The following is an 18,767-nucleotide window of genomic DNA, read 5'->3' on the forward strand; positions in this document are numbered from 1 at the left end:
ATCATTTTAATGATTACTTCAGATCTCAAAACCTACCCCGATTCGATTGCGACAATGTGATCTTATCTTAATATTTACTATTTCTGAAGCATCAGAAATTAAATAAGATAAGTGTTTACTTGATCGACTTTGAATTGAAAACATAAGTGGTTTTTGTGTTGTGCAAGCCACAGACAATTGTCTGATACCATATTCCAATAATCAGAATTAAACATACATTTCGTTACTTTGATTTATTGCATTGAAGTCAGGTTTGGTACTTTAATCAATCCAATAGCCCATAATTTGCACTTTACATTCTCAGGCAAGAAGCTAATATAGCTTTATCAAGGATGTGTGCCTCGGAGGAGCCTTCATTTATATCACAAAGGGAAAAGAACCCCAACCATCATAATAATCATGCCACATTTCAGTAGTCCCCGAAGACGCCAATTGAATCCGCTCGCTTCAGAGCCCACTTTTGGTGGTCGTTCAGGAACTTTTGCGAGAAGATGGCATCCATCTTGCGCTGCTTGAAGGCCTCGTCCTGCATGTTCTCAATGCTGTTGTCCTGGGCCAGCTCCTTGGGCATGGTGATAATGGGCAGGAAGCCGAACATGCCGAAAAGTCCGTAAGTTTCGCGGGTGCGCAGCTCGTACTGCAGATCCTCGTAGCTGGGAATGTCCTCGAAGCGGGCGTACTCCAGAGCATCCTTGAAGGCCGCATAGTACACCTTGATGAGCTCCTCGCGGCGCTCCTGCAGCAACTGCAGCTTGATGCTGGTGTTCAGGAAGAAGTTCAGATCGCAGGCCGGACTGCCATAGAAGCTCAGCTGGAAGTCCACGAAGATGGCGCGCGTGGGTACGTCCGGCTGTGCGGCGTTATCGTATACGTACATGAAGTTGTTGGTCCACATGTCTCCGTGGTTGAGCACCACGTAGCGATCGCCCTTCCTCGGCCTGGACGCATCCGCACACACGTTCCGGAAGTTGTCCATGAAGCGCTGCAGATGCTTGCTAATCTTCTCGTAGCCGGCCCAGCTCGCTGAGCTTTTGATGAGGCCCTTGAGGAAGCCGCCGAACATTTTCTCGAAGGAGTCGCTCTTCATCAGGATGTCATCGCTGAGCATGCCACGCGTGTACTGCTTCACAATGGCGGGATCCTGTGGAATTGCAAAAAGGAAGTCAGTACGCAGTTGGTGGATTCGCCAGATACGCTACCTTCTTGGCCAGCACCATGGAGGTGGCATGGAACTTTCCCAGCTGCTGGAGAATGAGGGAGGCGTGGTTCCAGTCCAGACCCGCTTCACGCGAGGCCACCTTGAATCCCTCCACCTTGAGGTCGCTGAACACGATCGTTTGCACTGGAGTCTTCACGGAGTGATAGTATCTGATGTGAGATAGAGATGCTAGTAAGCACGGTGTACTTTCATCTCAAACTTTTATCAACTTACTTTGCTCCGAATGTGTCGCCACGGCTGAGGATATCCAATCGAGGCAAAACATCGGTGTAGGTTTGCTTCTCCTTGATGAACACACAGACATCCTCCAGAAACTGAGTGGCTTCGGTGATCGGAATGGTCTTCACAATCAGCGAAAGCTGCTCCGTCACTGGGGATTCCCCACCATCGGCCCACCTAGCGAACGTGACTCCGACACGATAGATAGCCGAGCAGTAGTTATCCCCCGGATTGCTGCCCCACGCAAAGTTGATCTCCTTCAGGGTCACCTTCGATTCCCGCAGACCCTCCTCAAGGGTCTCTGTGAAGAAGTGCTCGTTGAGATACTCGGGCACCGAGATATTCTGCTCGTTCTTAATGACCACCATTTCGAAACTGCAACTAAAGCGAGATACTTCCGATCGAAACCTTAACGCTTGCCTTTCGTAGCCAACTGATTTTGCGGCCTCGTAGAACTCGGCGTTTTATATTTGCCCGCAATAGTGTTAGGTTTTTGGGAAATGTTTATACGACAATTTCGAGCTTTTCATATGACTGTGGTGTCATCGTAAAAATAAACTAATTGGGTGGTAAAAAGTACAGTGGGTCGAATATGATTTGAATTTCGACTTGAATTCTATTTCCATGCAAAGTTATCTCTTAAGTTTCACCTAAAATAATTTCTTATATACTTCTTATGTACTTTTTTTATAAAATTTTTTTAAATGATGTGCTTTCTAAGCAATACCCTACTGCAATATCTTGTATATACTTCCTATATTTTTTGACATTTTCTTATTTTCTTTCTTTATTTTTTACTTTGTCAAATCAACTGTGACCCACTGTCCGAGCATAATAGACTGCTGCCTCGAGCTTTCTAAGAGCCAAGAGTCCCTGTCCAGTTTTGCATAGTCATCCACATCCAACGAAATACACATGCTTGTGGGTTGATGAAACCCTAATTAATTTTCAGCTCTTGTGCTTCGTTTTGTTTTGATAGAAGCAACCTGTTGAACAAAGTCATTCGACCACGTCATAGGTGCTCTATTGAGAGATTGAGATTCGATTCGGTTGATAGTTCGGTTTGACAACAGGCGGTGCTCCGCTGCTGGAACACCGCCCGTCAGTGGGCGGTTGTTATCAACTCTGCTTGAGGCATCCGTATCGGAATATACTAGAATTATAGAAACGTGCCGGCCAGCTCATACATATATACATATGTGCTCATGTTAGTCGTACTTTTTACCCACGATGATGATAGTGTTAAACGACAACGGGTTCAGGGTAGGATTTGGACAGCCCTGGACACTTGGATCACATTTTGATATTCAACTTAGTTTCTTACTTAGTTATATTAATATTTTCTCTGTATGATGAGTAACACACAGTCACATCGAGTTAACCAACTCTTTTAGGAATTAACATTAAATAAATGAAATTTAGCATCTTTCTTCGAAGCTAATCCGCTCCTGAACATAGTTAATGAATATTGCCTCAGTAGTAGAAGCCCAGCCCATCCACCTTATCATGCACACGCTAACAATAGATTAAATCATTTCCAGCGAGCTTTTGCGTTATCACACTCAGTAATTTCGGTGTGGCACAAAATAATTTAAGACACTTCAAAAAAATATTTTAAAACCAAACGAAATAAAAAAATTTTAAATGAATTTAAATAAATAGTTTATTCGCTCACTCGATTCATTTGCCAATAACATGCTTCTGAGCAAAAGTTATGCGGTGCCAGTTTTGAAAGTTCGCCTTCTGCTGTTGCGCCTTCTCGGCCTTAAGTTGCATAATGTAGTTCTCCATCAGCTGACTGGGCGTGGTTTGTTGGAAGTTCAACGTGGGCGTGGGCACGGTTCCGCCCAGATCCATCTGCCGTCGAGCCTTCCACCTTCGACGCAGTCCGTCCAGTCCAAAGGCCGGCACCTCAATGCACAGGAAGTAGGCCAGTTCCATGCCACTAATTAGGGAGCAGCCTAGAAACAGACCGGCGATTCCACCAAAACTAACTGAAAGAAAAATCCTGATTATTTATTAATTAGCTATGTCTTTTCATACATAGTTACTGGAACAAGCTACGGGATTATAGGAGCTATTTGATTTCGTACTGACCCATTAAGTCCACCCAGCCGAAGACGAGGCTGGTGCGATAGACCATAATGGTCTCGAAGCGGAAGTGCACATCCAGATCCACATAGGAGTTGTTTGCGTACACATCCGGTGGCAGAAAGGCGGGCCGGACATCGCTGATGTAGTTGAGGGAGTAGCAGTTGGGGAAGCACTTGCAGGACATGCCCTGGAAATAGTTGCGAACGAACTCCTTCTCGCCAGGATTGTGGGAGTAGATGAGCAGGTCTATGGGATGGCGATCTGGGTTATAGAAGGTTTTGAGTGAGGCTGGACTCCTACTAACCATTGTGCTCAGCAAGGCACAGCAAATCCTGCGCCCGACACGACCGATATTGACCTGGTCAGAGGAACCAATGAATCGATCATTTGGAAACAATTTTGATAACGTGCTCACCCGGTGGAAACAGCAGGTCCATTGTGCAGTTGCAATAGCGCACCAAGTACTCCTGATGGCACTCGGACTGGCAGTTCTCAATCATGTAAACGTATCCTTGCAGCGACTTGAAGTCCTTGCTGTTGTGCTCATCCTTGGGGCATCCAAAGTGCTGGATTAGGTATTACCTTGATGGGTATTAAACAGATAGCCACTCACATCGAAGACACACTGGCGCTGGTCGGAGCGAACTCCGCGGGTGTCGTTGTCATAGAAGTAGATGACGGGCTCGATCTCCAGGGTCGTCTCCGTGTTCGCGGGCACAAAAAACGGATTGTTGTGCCACACGAATGGCTCGGTTACCATGACATCAATGCCCTTCATGGCACTTGTCTCCCTGTGCCCCGGCCAGTGCTTCTCGGTCTGGATGAGAACGCGCACGGAGAGGGCGGTCATGGGCCCAGCTGACCCTGTGCGCCAAGGCCACATGGGATCGAGCAACTGCATCCGTCTGCCCTCTTCCGTCTCCAACGAGTTGAACGCCCAACACAAGCCGTTCTTGCTGCGCCGCTTCGAGAAGATCTCGCAGCAGTCGTAGGCGTGGTGCCGCCACAGGCAGTCCGCGAGCAGCTCGTTGCAGCGCCAGGTCATGAAGTCCACCACCAGGCTGAAGTTGACGTAGTTCAGCAGCTCCGTCGGCTGGTTCCGCAGTCGCTCAAAGGACTGAAAGTGCCCAAAGTAGGCATCGTCGTAGGTGCCCACAATCAGCTCGAAAAGCTCCTGCTGAGCAGAGTCGCTGCCGTTGGCCAGGAACCGTGACTTCGCCTCCGCCAGGCGCTGCCAGTTGAGGCGATTCCGGTTGCAGATCGTTATGACCGGAAAGGGTATGCGGTAAACCGGAAACCGCGTGCTATCCACCACCGTCTGGAAGTGGGCGGCGTTGTAGCGGGCGGAGAGGATCAGGCACACGTACACCGCGCCCAGGAAGGCACTAACAAAGGTGCACAACCAGACGATCCGCTCCCACCGGCTGGCCTTGGCACTGAGCAGCCTGTCCAGGCCGTGGATGGTGGTCCGTTTGCCAAAGCGCAGGGCCAGCTGCCATGCGGACTGGGCCAACTGTTGGGCCAGGCGACTGGATCTCGATGGCTGCTGCTGCTGAAGCTTTGAAGGAGGAAAGTAAACCAGTGTCATGTCGGCACAGGACTCACTGAGTCTGGTCGCAAGGAATGCCAGGTTTTTATACCGTCCATGTGCCGTGAACGGAATGCGTGCTGAAATGCAGTGGTAATTAGATGCCGTTTAGCGCGTTGACAAGCCACAAAATGCGGCTGACATGCCGACCCCTTATTAGCCCAATAACTGACTGACCCGGCTGTCACCCAAAGGTCGGGTCAATCGATTGCCTACTCCCATGAGATCTAACCTGATTCGCAGCCAATGGTCATGGTTAGTGCTAATGAGCATCGAAATAAATTCAATTGAATGCAATCAAACGCAATTGATTTGCAAACAGTGATAAAAAAACGGATTGGAATGGTGGTGCGACTTTTGAATACCCTAAGATACACTATCGAGCATTTCAAACTGATTTTTTCCAGTTTGGTCTATGAGTAAAGGAACTTTAAAATAGCTATTCAACTGCCACTCAAAGATTAAGTCGATCTCTTGATGTGAAACGCTAATTGGCATCAAAATCAGCGGGGACTTGTTTTATTTATGTGGCAAAGTGACTGATGTATTCAACACCTTGCAAGGATCAAAACATTTCGAGCTCGGTTATAAAAGCCATGATGCACCATAAAGGACTCACATCAAAATGTTCGTTCGCTCAACTGGAAAGGAATCGCGAGTGGTGGCTGATTTGATACGGCGACAGGACCAAAATCCTTTGGCGCCAGTCAATAAGAAATCAGAAAACCAAAGAGCTTGGACCTTACTGATCGATAGCTACATATCCAGATCGCACATCCATGGATTGTATTTGCTCTTCTTGCCCTCGATGCGACGACGTATGCGGTGAGATTAGCAAGTCATCATCATGTTGGAAAAAAACAATATATATTTAATAGAGTTCTGTGGGCACTGGCCCTGATCTGCGCCTGCACCGTTCTGTTCCACGTGAGCTATTTGCTGGGTGAGCGGTACCACAACAAGCAGTTTCAGACCATCGTTGCCCACTCCCATGCCTCTATCCACCACATCGCCTTTCCAGTGGTCATCATCTGCAACAAGAATCGACTGAACTGGTCTCGGCTGCCCGAGATCAAGTCCCTGTATAATATTACTCCGTCTCAAGATGAACTCTTTGATCGCATCCTCACCGCCTATGATGGCTTCAGTTTTCACAACTTCAACGCCTTCGATTCGCTGCTTGGCGAGTCCTTGGATGCACTCAATCACCTGAACTTCACGGAAATCGTGATCCAGATGTCGTGGAGATGCGACGAAATCCTGAGCGATTGTCACTGGCAGACAGCGTCCAGAGACTGCTGTAAACTCTTTCGACCCCGCCGCCTGCCCCTCGGCTATTGTCTGGCATTCAACGAGCTGGAAAAGCGACGTGGCACGGAGACGGGAATCAACACGGGGCTACTACTGAGGCTACTTCTGCGGGAGGCGCAACATGCTCCAGGGAATCCAGGGTTGAAGGGCTTCTGGGTATGTAGAAGTCTCAGCAGGGGATGACTAAATCAATATGTTTTTCATTCACCAATGGGGAGGACAGCTAAATCCTCTGGAATTTTATTCACCTTGCAGCTAACAGTGGTAGAGTCTTCAGTGTGGTTCGGTTTCCCCATCGAGGTGATGCCCCACAGCCGCACCAATGTGGCCGTTACAGCGGTATATCACTACTTCGACGAGAGCACCTTGAGCGTGCCCTCCAGTTGGCGGCACTGCGTCATGGACCACGAGGAGGAGAGCGAACACTTTCGTACGCTGGAGGGCCAGAAGTATATGCTGGAGAACTGCCAGGCGGAGTGCCAGCAGCGGTATCTGCTGCGGTACTGCAACTGCTCCGTGGACCTGTTCTACCCGCCATCCGACTACCCAGCCTGTCGACTGAAGGATCTGCCCTGCCTGGCGGCCCACAACCATTTGCTGCAAAACTTCGAGCAGCCCGGGGAGCATCCCTATGTGCACCGGGAGGAGTCCGGCCTGGTCTGCGAGTGCCTGCACAACTGCAAGTCCCTCACCCTGCTGACCGATATTCGGAAGAGTGTCCTGCAACCCTGGCTGCAGCCCAATTCCAGCGCCATCGAGAGCATGTGGCTCAATGTGTACTTCAAGAAGCCCTCCATGCTGGTCTACAAAACCAACCTGATTTACACCTGGGTGGACTTGATTGGTATGCTATTGTGAATTGATCTATGTGTATATTTCCTATCTGTCCTTTTCAGTTTCATTTGGAGGCATTTGCCAGCTTTGCTTGGGATGTTCAATTATCAGCCTCATCGAGTTCGTATTCTTTGCCCTATACAAGGTACCTCAACTTTATTGGAAGCGTTTTTCGAACGAACATCGTATCAATGAATAAAGTTAATGAGCCGCAATTACTTTCTTACTTGGTTCTCAAAGTAGCTTTATAAGTTTTCACTTATTTATAAAATTTTTTTTTGTAAGGACGAGTCAATATTCTGATATCCTCAAGGGTTTTTGGTTTCGTAATTCAAAATGTCTATTTCTGGTATTTTACATATATTCTACATTAAACGTGTGCTTGAAATATTAGCAAAGACTCAAACCTCGTTTAATTATACAACAATATGGAAAATATCATAGAACGTCGACAACAACATTACTTTTCGAAATTAATTTCGAAGTTCTTCATTTAGCATACATCTTATATTCTACTCATAATTTACTTATAAGTTACTTATATTTAACATTACACGTAAAACCGTTCACGAAATTCATAGAATTGCTAGAATTGCTCTTCGATATCGAATTCATTTTTCGAAAATACTTTCGAAGTGGTTTCTTTTACTTATATTATAAAGTGAATGTATATTTTATGGCGCTACATCGTATGTAGAATTCCTACGTGCTATACATTTCGTTTCAGCTGCCAGAAGGTAGATGGATTTTTGGTGTTACTGTGTCTGAGAATTTATTCATAAACCAGCAACAACAACAACTATTTTCTATGGCGTTACAACGTAACGTTACAACGTAACCCATTTTTTACCTTGAGCAATAGCATTTCGGTCGAACCATCATTTGCATCACTTTGTAGGAATAACTCTCAGTGCGCCAAGAGTGCCAGACGATCCCCTTCCACTGAAAGTACTGGCCCTCATCACCTTTCACATAGATGCCGAATAGATTACTGAAATAATAAAGTTGCTTAAAATCTACTAATAACCGTACAAGATAATTACCTGTAAGTGCAGTTGACATGCCACCAAGCACCCACATACTCCTCGGCACAGTTTTTGTGCCACCCATCATTGTCCCTATCGAAAGTGGAGAAGTTTTGGTTCCTGTTGTGCATCATGGAGTCCCCTGCGTCGCCGGTAAATCCGCCCAGCTTGGTCATTGCATAAAATTTGTTTTCGCTTTCGACAAAGAATTCATCGTAATGCGCATATCGTGTCTGTCCTTCAAAGTCCTCAAGGTGTATGTATAACTCATGGGGCTGTGACTTAGTTATGGCATGCAATTTGTCCAAGCCAATGAAGAAATCTCCATCGAGCTGCCCGAAGCCGTTTTTGTACTCCGCCCAGCTGCGAAAGAAGTTCAACTTGTTGCTGGTGCGACGGGCCATCACAGTCCATCCAGTTCCGGCAATCTCTGCATCGCAGGACACCTGGAAGGGCTCCAGTCCCAACACCTGAACGGTATAGATTCCGTGGGCAGACGGATAGGTGGGACAATGGCTGGGATATCTTCCCGACAGTCCAGTTGTATTTAATTCTGAACTACTCTTCTGGATGTTTTCAGTACTAGGATTGGATTGGTTTTCCTCGAGCAGGGCTAGTACCAATTTGTACAACGATTCTAGTTTGGGTTTGTATCTGTAAAATGAAAGTTAACATATAGCTTTTTGAAGTGTAACTACAAATTTACCTGATAGGAGTAGCATTTTGAAAACTCTGTGGGATGATAAAACTCTTAGAAGATTTAAGGAGTCAAGGGTATGTGATTTACCTCAATATCCTTCGCTTCCGTTGAATAAAACGAGTGACTTAGAAGCGCCACATATATCCACACTGATCGCAACGCAGCGCATTTATAACTGAATCAACTTTACCATGTCACCTTATATTTTATTACTGAATCATAATCACAAACTAATTTTGATAATTATCATAAATATTAGTAATTATATATCAAATGGCCTTATTATACGGTATTGCAATTTAGTGCGGGTAAATAAATCATTTATGCCAGTAAATAGCTAAATAAATAAATTTGCTGCCAAATGCTTTTATCATTTCGGCGCTGATGTAATCATCATTAGGAAGTATTGATACATAAATTTGTTGTTTATTAATAAAGCTAAGAGACATGTGTGTTTTGCCTGAAAAATAATTAATAAAAGGTTGCCTTAAAGTTATTTTTATTAGTTAATCCAGTTGTTAGATGTACTAAACTTTTATTTCAATCCCTGAATTTCATTGCCGTATTTTAATTACTCCGTTGGTAATCACACTTTGATTGAGGGAAATCCAAGAATAAAAGCTAATATGAAAATTTCGAATAATTTTTAAAGCACGGCCATAAGATTTACAGACATTCGTATGGCACTAAAGTGGCTGGAGCAGACTTCAAAATATATCTGTTTGTGGGTCTTCCATCCTAGTGAGTTTTTAACGGCTTATTGAATGCCGGCGGGCGGTGTCTTAACTGCTGCAATGTCGCGTTCGCCGCTTAACAAGCGTCCTCCGGATGCGAATGTGGATGGGGATTTGGATGGGGATGGGGATGGGAATGGGGATGTGGGCATGCCCGATGCTCCGTGCAGCTGGGGGCGATTGTGGCTGCGTCTGGCGGAGCGGGTCGGGATTGGAAGGGGTCTTGTCGAAATTACGCTCATAAACGTGACTTGACATAATAATCTGGAGCTGGAGCGCTCTGACTTCGTTCACTTGCTTTGTCTTTGGCACTTGCCATCTGACTCCCGGCCCTTCTGACTCCTGTGGCCATCTTTGCCTTGGATTTCTTTACCTTATCCGGACTCGCTTTCAAGGTGGCGTGGATTTTTTTGCGGTCTTCTTTTAATTTTTTGCGGTCAGATTTTATGTTTTTATGCTTTTGGGGTCAGGCAGCGCCCGGCGAATATGGCAAAAATTTCATTAGTTTTGCAAACAAGCAACCAAACAAACCCAGAAACAAATATTTGTGCCTGCATTTTTTAACAGTTTAGTGCCAGTGGTTGTTCTTATTGTAGGCGCCACAGCAGCTTTTTTATCTTGAAACGTAGAAAAGGAGCTGCTAGCACCAGGTGAAGCCACTTTCCTCCGGGGATATCAACTGAACAAACAGCGAAGGTATCAGAGAAATGGCATTTCTTGGATTCCTTTTAAAATAAACATTTTATGAACTTTGTTTGTTCTTACCCTTGCAGATAGCCAGTTAAAATAGAGCCGAATGTGTTCAAAGCAGGCACCTGACACACCTATAACTTTTAACATGTTTGATGTAAAATTTGACCAATTCTATTAAATCAATCATTAAGAATATTCTAAACTATGAGTGTTGCAGCGCAACTCTAGAGCTGAGAGGTCATAAACAGCATCATAGAAACGCATTAATATCAGTAACTCTTTAAACGTGGTAAATTATTAATAATGAAAGTGCCAATTTAATGAAACCAATCTCTTACGTACATCAATAGAAATGCCAACCTTTCTTCGTTGAATGAGACTTCTGTGAGATTGTCGTTTCTGACTGTTTCTACTTTCTAACTACTTTCAATAGCTTTTACGGGTAACTTATAGACTTGCTTGCTTTAAACGGACAGACTGGCGGACAAATGGGTGGAGTACATCGACTCGGTTTGATGAAAAATGTGTGTACATTGCTCTATATATATGCTCTATATGGTCGAATGTGTGCACCAGGACTACGGTTGTGCTGGACAGCGTCCAACCAAAGCTGGACTCGCCTCACCTCCTATCACTTGGCCCCATAATTTATGACGAAGAGGTTACTTTGTAATCAGCAAATTAACTTTATCGCCGAAAGCGCTGTGTCCATACACGTGTGTGCGTGGGGCGCCACATCTCATGTATGAAGGGTTGATTCAGTTCACATTTTGAGTGGACATGCCCTGACCTCTGTCCATAGAATAATGAGTTCAGTTTTGAGTGCATTTTTTGTATACTTGACTTTTTTATAAACGACAGAAATTAAAAATTAAATCAGAGAGGCGTTCTTTTTTTATCTCGATAATCAAAATTTTAATATTTGCACTGTGTGTGGGAACGCACAACTCACGAGCTCCCCTTCGTTGGCAAATTTGGCGGTGTGTCACGGTTTTCGTGGTCCTGGCTGCAAATACGGGCGAGTTATAGGATCCGTGCTCTCGGTGGGGTAACCGCCGAGCGCTGTAAATTATCTAATTTTCAATGTCGGTTCGGTTCCCAGCCGCCCCCATTTGGGGGATTGGATTTCAGTATTGTTCCTAATCTCCGCCCCACGCGGTATGCGCACGAGTTAATCGAATCTGCCTTTTATGTTAACGCATTTTCATATCGGAACAGCCTGCCACCCTGCCACCCAATTTGGTTGTTTGCATTCGATTTGTTCCTCGCCAGGGTGTTTCGTTATCTCTTATTATACTAATTTCTGGCCATATTGCAAACAGTGTTCCATCTAAAGGTAATTTTGTTTAATTTGAAGCCACAACTTAAGCACTGTTGGCATCGTAAACCCAAGAACAAGACCCATTCTTCTTGTCACGGCCATAAAGTGGACAATTCTGGTGAACTATGGAGTGTTGATAAGCCAAAGGTAAGAAATTGAAAATCGAATGTCTGTCAAAGTGTCGCAGCAATAGATTTACATTAGGTTCTAGCACAGCACATGTGTGCGAGCCCATATCCAGTCACCTGCCAGACCCAAATCCAGCCGTGACTGCCGATGTGAGGGCCGTTTAATAAGGCACGGATTATCGCCCGGCATTATTTCAATCACATACCAAGTGTCGAGTATTTAGCAGACAAGGAGCACGCGCTCGCCTCCACTGCCCGTTCCATTTCCAGGGTACCATCCCTGCTCCTGTCAGGCTGAGGCGTCAGTTGACGTCGGGAGCGGGGCGGAGCGGGCCTTCCTAAAAAGCCAATAAAAATACTTTGTTTGACAAATAAAAGCCACAGTGAGAGAGGGGCTTTTGGCGATAAAACGCTTCAAGATATCGGGCGGAGCGCCGAGGTTCGTTCGTTCACAAGGCCTGGCAGGTCGCACATGTGTGGATGTGCCGGCGGTTTGGGATCTGCTGCTTCTGCCGGGTCTTCACATCGTTTGGCTTTAAGAGCCAGTTAAAGTGCCCCGTGACCGTTGGGTGTCTGTGTTTCTGTCTCTGTCTCTGCTTGGGCGGCACATCCGGTGGACTGGAGGTCGTCGGACAGTAGGAACGTATGCTACATTCTTTGGGTATCTAGGAAATCAGCTGCCATATTGTCGGGTAGGGTCTACTAGCACACCTGCAGCACAATGAGTATGGTAATATAGCTGATACCCAGTAAAATTACCATTCCATGCTAAAGGAAGCTGGATTTTTTCCTCGAGAGGCAAAAGTACTGCTTGCTCAAATCAGATTTTTGCTGGAAGCATTCCGTTTCCGGTTTGTGTATAGGGTATTGTCTGGCCCGTAGGTTGTTCCCTTTGGCTTTTCGGAACCAAGACTACCGACCCAAGCAGATCTTGTTGTTGATGCTGTCGACAACTGTCCTTCGTTTTTCTTCGCCCTCTGTTTGACAATAATCAACGCTGACGACGTTGCCGTCTCACATGTTTGCCAGCATGGAGCGGCCATCACGGATATGTTTATGCCTGGGCGTTGAGTTTGTGCTGCCGAGTATTGGTTCATGTTGTTTTTTCCCGCACATATTTGCTCTTAGATAGATGACCCCGTGGCACTGCTCCTTCGACTTCTCTGATTCCTCCGGCATCCGACATCCAACATTCAACATTCAACATCCAACATCCGGCTCTTCAACGGATTTTTAAAGTTATGCGGCGAGACATTATCATCAGCAGGCTGCGTGACTTTGGCCCCTGCTGTCGGCTTCTTTTATTTTTGGCGCTGGTTAAAACTAATTAAAATTGTGGCGCGTTATTTGGGCCCGGAGAAAATATGCAAACGAGCGGTAGCAGTAGGCGAGTGACGACGAGCATAAAAAATTTCGAGCGACTGCCTTTTGGGCGGCGGCAATTAAAACGGTTGCAACTTGAGCTGCTCTCGAGCACGCTCCGAAATTGAAATATTCGCCACGCATCCGGTCCGGCGTGTCACTGATGTTTGCTCATATCCTGCAATCAGTGCACACAAGCGCAGCCTAGTCAATCGCACACACGCACACACCCACACTCATGCACACACGCATACCACTCAGTGGAGTCCTGATTACAGCTGCCATATTAATCAACTGACCAAAACATACAAATCGCCGATAGCCCAACGTTTATGAAACGCCACAGTGCTGCGTTCGAAAATTGTTCAGCCCAACGGTTATGTGTGTGTGTTGGTTAATTGCAGATCCTCGTCCTTGCAGGACTATTGCGTTTGCAAACAAAAATCGTCGCTTGACTGCTACAAATTTCAATAAATTATTGCTGAATTTTTTGTGGCACTTTGGTCCGAAAATTTCGATATCTTGTTGGGCTCTATGATTTCAAAAGCGATGTAATATTATGCTCTGATTTTCACACTGCAATTGAGCAGACTGTTAAATATATATGTCATCTTAGCAATGGTTGGCCTATAAATATATATAAAAGTATATATAGTATATGAGTAATACATTTTATTACTAGATATTTAGCACATTGAACGATATGTTTCATAAATTATCACTATTGTTTATAAATTAAATGAAATAACATTAAGTTCTTTATAAAAGTGACAAATTCCAAGATCAAAGGAAACGTTTTCACCAACAATTCTGGCTCTTATCTCCGCAAAGAGGGATGTATGTAAATACGGCTTTCCTGGCCAGCGCTCTTGAAAAATGAAACGTGTAATTCATCGAGGCGCCACTATCGTCCGTCCTCCGACTTTTGCGGCGATGCAGCGAAGCGGTCAAAGCTGCCACTGGGATTCTGGCGGAGATGTGGATGGGGTTGGTAGTTGGGATGCGTATGGGGTTGGGGATGTTTGTGCCGTTGGAGCTGCGGAAGTGCTGCGTTGCCATTGAACCGTTAACGACTCGCATTCTTTTCGAGTCTCTTTGGCGTGGGAAAAGGGGCGTGGCGTGGGCTGACGAAGGCGGTTGGAGAGATTAATTGTCGTTTGGCGCGCTTGTTAATAAATTAATAAATTAAATTGCATATTTCGCTTTATACTTTATGACGCTTTGGCCGCACGCTCTCTTGTTTTCGTAGGTTTGCTATATACATATGTATGTGTATGTGCCGAAAACGTAAAATTTTTAATATAAATAATTTGGCCAGATTTTCTCTTTGACACACACGGCCAGCCACCGACCGATCCCCCTCGCAATATCATTATCTTTGGCGCTAGCTGCATAAACAAATTTAAAGAATTTCCAATAAATTTGCATTCGGTCGCCCGATTAATAACAAGGGTTTTCACCTGTTTAAGTGTGACAGGCATTAAATTTATTAATCAATTTTTATGAAATTTTTACTGAGCCACTAATGGGTTTATAAACGAGTGCTCCATCATTCCGTTATGCTTAATTGCAATTTAATTATTTTTAATTAATCAATACAAAGTGAATGAGGGATTTCAGTGCAGTGATTAGGCGTATATGCAATACTAGTATTAAATAAAAACGTATGCATTAAATTAGGTAATCACTTTAAGGGCTTCAAAAACAAAAATCGTAAAATTCGCTACAACGATAAAATACAAAATAAATTATGTTTTATTAACACCAATTTAAGCAAAGGGACCAAAAAAATTCTAATTGTTGCCAAACAAAAAGTGCAGCATACTTTTAGGGCGACAAAGCCATTATGGCACGGTACACATTTAGAACCGGAATCTGTAGCCGAAGGTTAACCGGTTCACTACCTGTAAGTGAACCGGAACGGAAATAAACGTAAATGTTGATTTCCTGCACCGAAGCGGTTAAGCTTGCGAGGTTTCACGCCTAATTGATTTAATTTTTAATAAGTGTTCGTTTTATTACGACAAACTGGTACTTACCCACTCAAGTGGACATCTGAAAAAACCGAAACGTAATAAGTTCCTTAGTACGTACATGAAATTTGCGGGTCAGCTTCTGAAAAGATAACAATTTTTTTGTTTGCGAAAAATTTGCCGCCTCTTTTTTTAACGGGCCTACAGACTCGAATTGATTAGGATCACAACTCGGGTCGATTCACCGAATTTCGTCTGCCTGTCAGACTTTGTATGCTTGATTAGGTCGGAAGCGCTTTCTTCAACCAATTAGATCATTTTCAATGATTACAATATTACTGCTGCATAATTGTGATAATATTTATTAATCTGCACTTCATCAATTAGCTGCATTAATGAATCAATCCAGCTATTTCCTTGTGATAGATAAGAACATAGCCCGTAATAACCCAGCCATTAACGGTTGATTTTGGAATTTTTCATCTTAAACCATATAGTATAGTATTTATGCGATAAGCATATAAGTAACCCCCATTGAAATTTGCTTAGCTAATGTCAAAAACGAGACTATGAAATTAAGTTTACAAAATTAATTAGTATACTTCGTTTGAACTTTGTAGATTTTTTTGTTGTCTTGTCGTAGACTTTGTAGATAAGCCCCCTACTCAAATGCCGAAAAGAAAATACGTATTTAAATCGCTGATAAGCTAACCAAGCAAAAAGAGCCGAGCTGCAAGAATTCTACAAGCTCAGTCGTCGGAAGAAACCCCTCAAGTGGGGTAGTGTGGGTAATATTTGGTGTAGCGGCGATGAGAGAGCACAAATGCGAATACGGCATACGACATACGGAATATATGTACATAAATCGAAACCGCGTGAAACGAGATTTTAGTTGAATTTGAGCAAGCGGCAGACGCGCAACACACGTCCTGAAGCATCGATAAATCGGATTCGGAATCGGAATAGCCAAACTCGTCGGGTTATACTACAATCAGCAGCTTTACTTTGAAATGATCGTATCTAAGCACCTGAGAAAAGAACTTTTTAAAGTGCCGCAGTACAGGTGCAGCTTATGAATCTCGCCGAAGTGAAACAAACGTGCGGAAAGATCAGCTATTCCATTGCCCGATAGTAAATCCAAGGAGCAATGGTGCGAAATCTGTGGACTGCCCTCCTCCTGCTGGGCAGTGCTAGCTGCGGTTCGAGTGTGCCGGTCAAGGCAAATGATCCGGAACAGCGTTGTCCGTACCTCGGAGAGTGCAATTCAACGATCAATCAGCAACAAATCGATACCCTGATGTCCTACGTGGACAGCGAAAAGAATCCATGCGAGGATTTCTATGCCTACGCCTGCGGAAAATGGCGGGCGAAGCATGGAAGCCACACAACCGCCACGATGATCAGCGAATCGCAGATTAACCGCCAGTACGAGGACCTTTTCCTCCGACTGCTGAGGAATCCCAGGGCCCCAGAATACAGATACCCCATGTACGCCAAGGTGTTGGCCCATTACCAGTCATGCATCGCCCTGGAGAAGCCGGATCTGAGGCGATACATCGAACTACTGGACCGGGATCTGCTCGCCTCCTTGAACTCCACGCACTGGATGCACCTGCTGGCGGTTTTAGGGCGGTATGGTTACCACGGTCACTACGTCCAAGTAGAGGTACGTTGGTACAACGCCACCCATCACATGATCTTCCTGCTGCCGCACAATCGCCACCTGAACCTGAGTCTCACGCAGGACATCTATGATGCGCTGAGTCAGGATAGCTCCTCCTGGCCGCCGCTCCACCAGCTGCAGGAGCAATTCAGAAGTCTGGAGCAGAACTTAGTGCGACTGGCTAAGCCCCATTCGGCGGACGATACCTTCCGGAATTACAGTCTGGATCAGATTCGGACGGAGGTGCCGGGACTGCAGTGGGACGAGGCGCTAAGGACACAGCTGGGCAGATCGGTGCCCGGGAATCACGTCTTCCAGGTGGACGACTTGGACGCCATCGAGGGGCTTGTGGAGTACCTCAATACGGTGGATTCCCTCCTGCTTAATCGCTACAGCCTGGCAAGGCTCCTCAGCCACCTGCTAGAGCTTCCACACAATCCGCTGGCCACTTGGGAGTCCGGTCAGCGATCGCGGGGAAAGAACTGCATTCGTCACATGCGCCGCTCCGTTTACCTGCCGATGAACTACGTCTACGAGAGAAGTTTCTACTCCCGGCACCGCCACGCGGACGAGCTGGTCATCCACAGCGTCTTCCAGCAGCTGCAGAGTCAACTGGAGCTGCGGGTGCAGCACAACGCCTTCAATCTAAGCCAGGATCTGGTGAAATCGCTGCAGGCAAAGGTGCACCAGATGCGCATCAACGTGGGCAACCTGCCGCCCAATGTGACGGAGCAGTTCTATTTGGACAGCGACCGGCGGTGGAGCGTGGGCGGCGACTTCTACGAGAATCACCTGAACAGCCTGCTGTACTACTACACGCTAGTCGCCGATCTGGAAAGCAGCTCGGACCAGGAGGAACGGGACATCTGGTATAGCTTCAATATGCACACGCCCGAGTTTCCCGACAACATCGATGCCACGCCGTACTTCTACTGCCTGGGCAACATCATCTTCGTGCCGTACTCCTACGTGAAGCGTCCCTTCTTCGATGCCAACTTCTGGCCAGCGCTGCTCTACGGCGATCTGGCCAACACCCTGGGCCACGAGATCATGCACGCCTTCGACACGGACCTGGTGGACTACGATGCGCAGGGTAATCTGCGTAACTTCAGCGACCAGTTGGGCGATGTGGAGCTCTACAACGAAGCGGTTGGATGCCTTAACAGCAGCGCCGTGATGCTGAACGAGCGCACCTCCGACGTCAGCGGATCCCGGCTGGCCCTGCAGACCTACGGCGGCGACTGGCTCACCCGGTCGGGCAACGGGCGCCTCTACTTCCTCCAGTTCGCCCACTTCTTCTGCGGCGACGAGGGTGACCAGTACCACGATTCCGGCAGCCAGCGGCTGAACTACGCCCTCGGCCAGGTGCCGCAGTTCGCAGAGGTGTTCCGGTGCCACGTTGGCTCCGGAATGACCAGCGCGGACCAGTGCCCCTTCTGGTGAGGGATGCCCTCAGACGGTCGGTGACTCCCACTGCTAGTCGGTGTATAGCTTTAATTAGGAACCCAAGTATTGTGAATAAACTTCTATGCTTAGCAATTGCGTATGCGTCTCGCATCTGTCGGGCGGATTTTCCGACACGGACTGAGTTAATTTTCAATTACGTGTGCAACGTGATAGACTAGACATCGGTGAGCAATGGATGCCCTTCCAGGATGTTCGCTGTCAGGCACTGAAAGAATAGGGGGGTAGATACTCACACCTACGCAGAGAAAATATAAAAATTGGATGCTTCAGTCAAAATATTTAACAGTGTGAGCGAAAACCTTTTAAAAAGTACAAAATGTTTCGACTCTGTTTGTGCACCTTGAACTTTTGCCGGTTTCCTATGTAGAAGAACTCACGTGTGCGTATGTGTTACCCGGCGTGCTTTTATTTATTTGCTAATTAACACCCATCCTGC

At 46.0% G+C, this 18,767-nt stretch overlaps 5 protein-coding genes across 5 annotated transcripts; 2 read left to right on the forward strand and 3 right to left on the reverse strand.

The window, feature by feature from the left end:
* Positions 1–214: 214 nt before the first annotated feature.
* On the reverse strand, positions 215–1,897 carry LOC6613612. Its single transcript, XM_002038046.2, has 3 exons — positions 1,433–1,897; positions 1,200–1,368; positions 215–1,141 (listed from the first exon to the last, which is right to left on the reverse strand). The coding sequence occupies exons 1-3, from the start codon at positions 1,804–1,806 to the stop codon at positions 410–412; spliced, it is 1,275 nt and encodes a 424-aa protein (XP_002038082.1). The 5' UTR covers positions 1,807–1,897; the 3' UTR covers positions 215–409.
* Positions 1,898–3,109: 1,212 nt separating this feature from the next.
* On the reverse strand, positions 3,110–5,171 carry LOC6613613 (pickpocket protein 19). The gene is made up of 5 exons (XM_002038047.2): positions 4,146–5,171; positions 3,948–4,080; positions 3,837–3,890; positions 3,536–3,778; positions 3,110–3,432 (listed from the first exon to the last, which is right to left on the reverse strand). Exons 1-5 carry the CDS (start codon positions 5,118–5,120, stop codon positions 3,119–3,121), a joined length of 1,719 nt encoding a protein of 572 aa, XP_002038083.1. The 5' UTR covers positions 5,121–5,171; the 3' UTR covers positions 3,110–3,118.
* A 574-nt stretch (positions 5,172–5,745) lies between these two features.
* On the forward strand, positions 5,746–7,464 carry LOC6613614 (pickpocket protein 19). The gene is made up of 4 exons (XM_002038048.2): positions 5,746–5,945; positions 5,999–6,587; positions 6,687–7,275; positions 7,328–7,464. The coding sequence occupies exons 1-4, from the start codon at positions 5,746–5,748 to the stop codon at positions 7,462–7,464; spliced, it is 1,515 nt and encodes a 504-aa protein (XP_002038084.2).
* Positions 7,465–7,730: 266 nt separating this feature from the next.
* LOC6613615 (techylectin-5B) lies at positions 7,731–11,062 on the reverse strand. The gene is made up of 5 exons (XM_032714453.1): positions 11,043–11,062; positions 9,078–9,165; positions 8,997–9,022; positions 8,309–8,944; positions 7,731–8,256 (listed from the first exon to the last, which is right to left on the reverse strand). Exons 1-5 carry the CDS (start codon positions 11,060–11,062, stop codon positions 8,112–8,114), a joined length of 915 nt encoding a protein of 304 aa, XP_032570344.1. The 3' UTR covers positions 7,731–8,111.
* Positions 11,063–16,049: 4,987 nt separating this feature from the next.
* LOC6613616 (neprilysin-1) lies at positions 16,050–18,404 on the forward strand. Its single transcript, XM_002038050.2, has one exon. It carries the CDS (start codon positions 16,349–16,351, stop codon positions 18,305–18,307), a length of 1,959 nt encoding a protein of 652 aa, XP_002038086.2. The 5' UTR covers positions 16,050–16,348; the 3' UTR covers positions 18,308–18,404.
* Positions 18,405–18,767: the final 363 nt, after the last annotated feature.

Source organism: Drosophila sechellia, chromosome 2L (genome assembly GCF_004382195.2).
Source record: "Drosophila sechellia strain sech25 chromosome 2L, ASM438219v1, whole genome shotgun sequence".
NCBI lineage: Eukaryota > Metazoa > Arthropoda > Insecta > Diptera > Drosophilidae > Drosophila > Drosophila sechellia.

Coding starts and splice junctions, on each gene's coding strand:
- LOC6613615 (XM_032714453.1), bottom strand. CDS start 11,062: ATGGGGCCAAGTGATAGGAG. Junction 8,945..8,996: donor CAAAATGCTACTCCTATCAG/GTAAATTTGTAG, acceptor TTCATTTTACAG/ATACAAACCCAAACTAGAAT. Junction 8,257..8,308: donor CATGTCAACTGCACTTACAG/GTAATTATCTTG, acceptor TTATTATTTCAG/TAATCTATTCGGCATCTATG.
- LOC6613616 (XM_002038050.2), top strand. CDS start 16,349: ATGGTGCGAAATCTGTGGACTGCCCTCCTCCTGCTGGGCAGTGCTAGC.
- LOC6613613 (XM_002038047.2), bottom strand. CDS start 5,120: ATGACACTGGTTTACTTTCCTCCTTCAAAGCTTCAGCAGCAGCAGCCA. Junction 4,081..4,145: donor AGCGCCAGTGTGTCTTCGAT/GTGAGTGGCTAT, acceptor GGATGCCCCAAG/GATGAGCACAACAGCAAGGA. Junction 3,433..3,535: donor CGGCTGGGTGGACTTAATGG/GTCAGTACGAAA, acceptor TTTTTCTTTCAG/TTAGTTTTGGTGGAATCGCC.
- LOC6613612 (XM_002038046.2), bottom strand. CDS start 1,806: ATGGTGGTCATTAAGAACGAGCAGAATATCTCGGTGCCCGAGTATCTC. Junction 1,369..1,432: donor GGCGACACATTCGGAGCAAA/GTAAGTTGATAA, acceptor ATCTCACATCAG/ATACTATCACTCCGTGAAGA. Junction 1,142..1,199: donor CCATGGTGCTGGCCAAGAAG/GTAGCGTATCTG, acceptor GCAATTCCACAG/GATCCCGCCATTGTGAAGCA.
- LOC6613614 (XM_002038048.2), top strand. CDS start 5,746: ATGTTCGTTCGCTCAACTGGAAAGGAATCGCGAGTGGTGGCTGATTTG. Junction 6,588..6,686: donor CAGGGTTGAAGGGCTTCTGG/GTATGTAGAAGT, acceptor TTCACCTTGCAG/CTAACAGTGGTAGAGTCTTC. Junction 7,276..7,327: donor CACCTGGGTGGACTTGATTG/GTATGCTATTGT, acceptor TGTCCTTTTCAG/TTTCATTTGGAGGCATTTGC.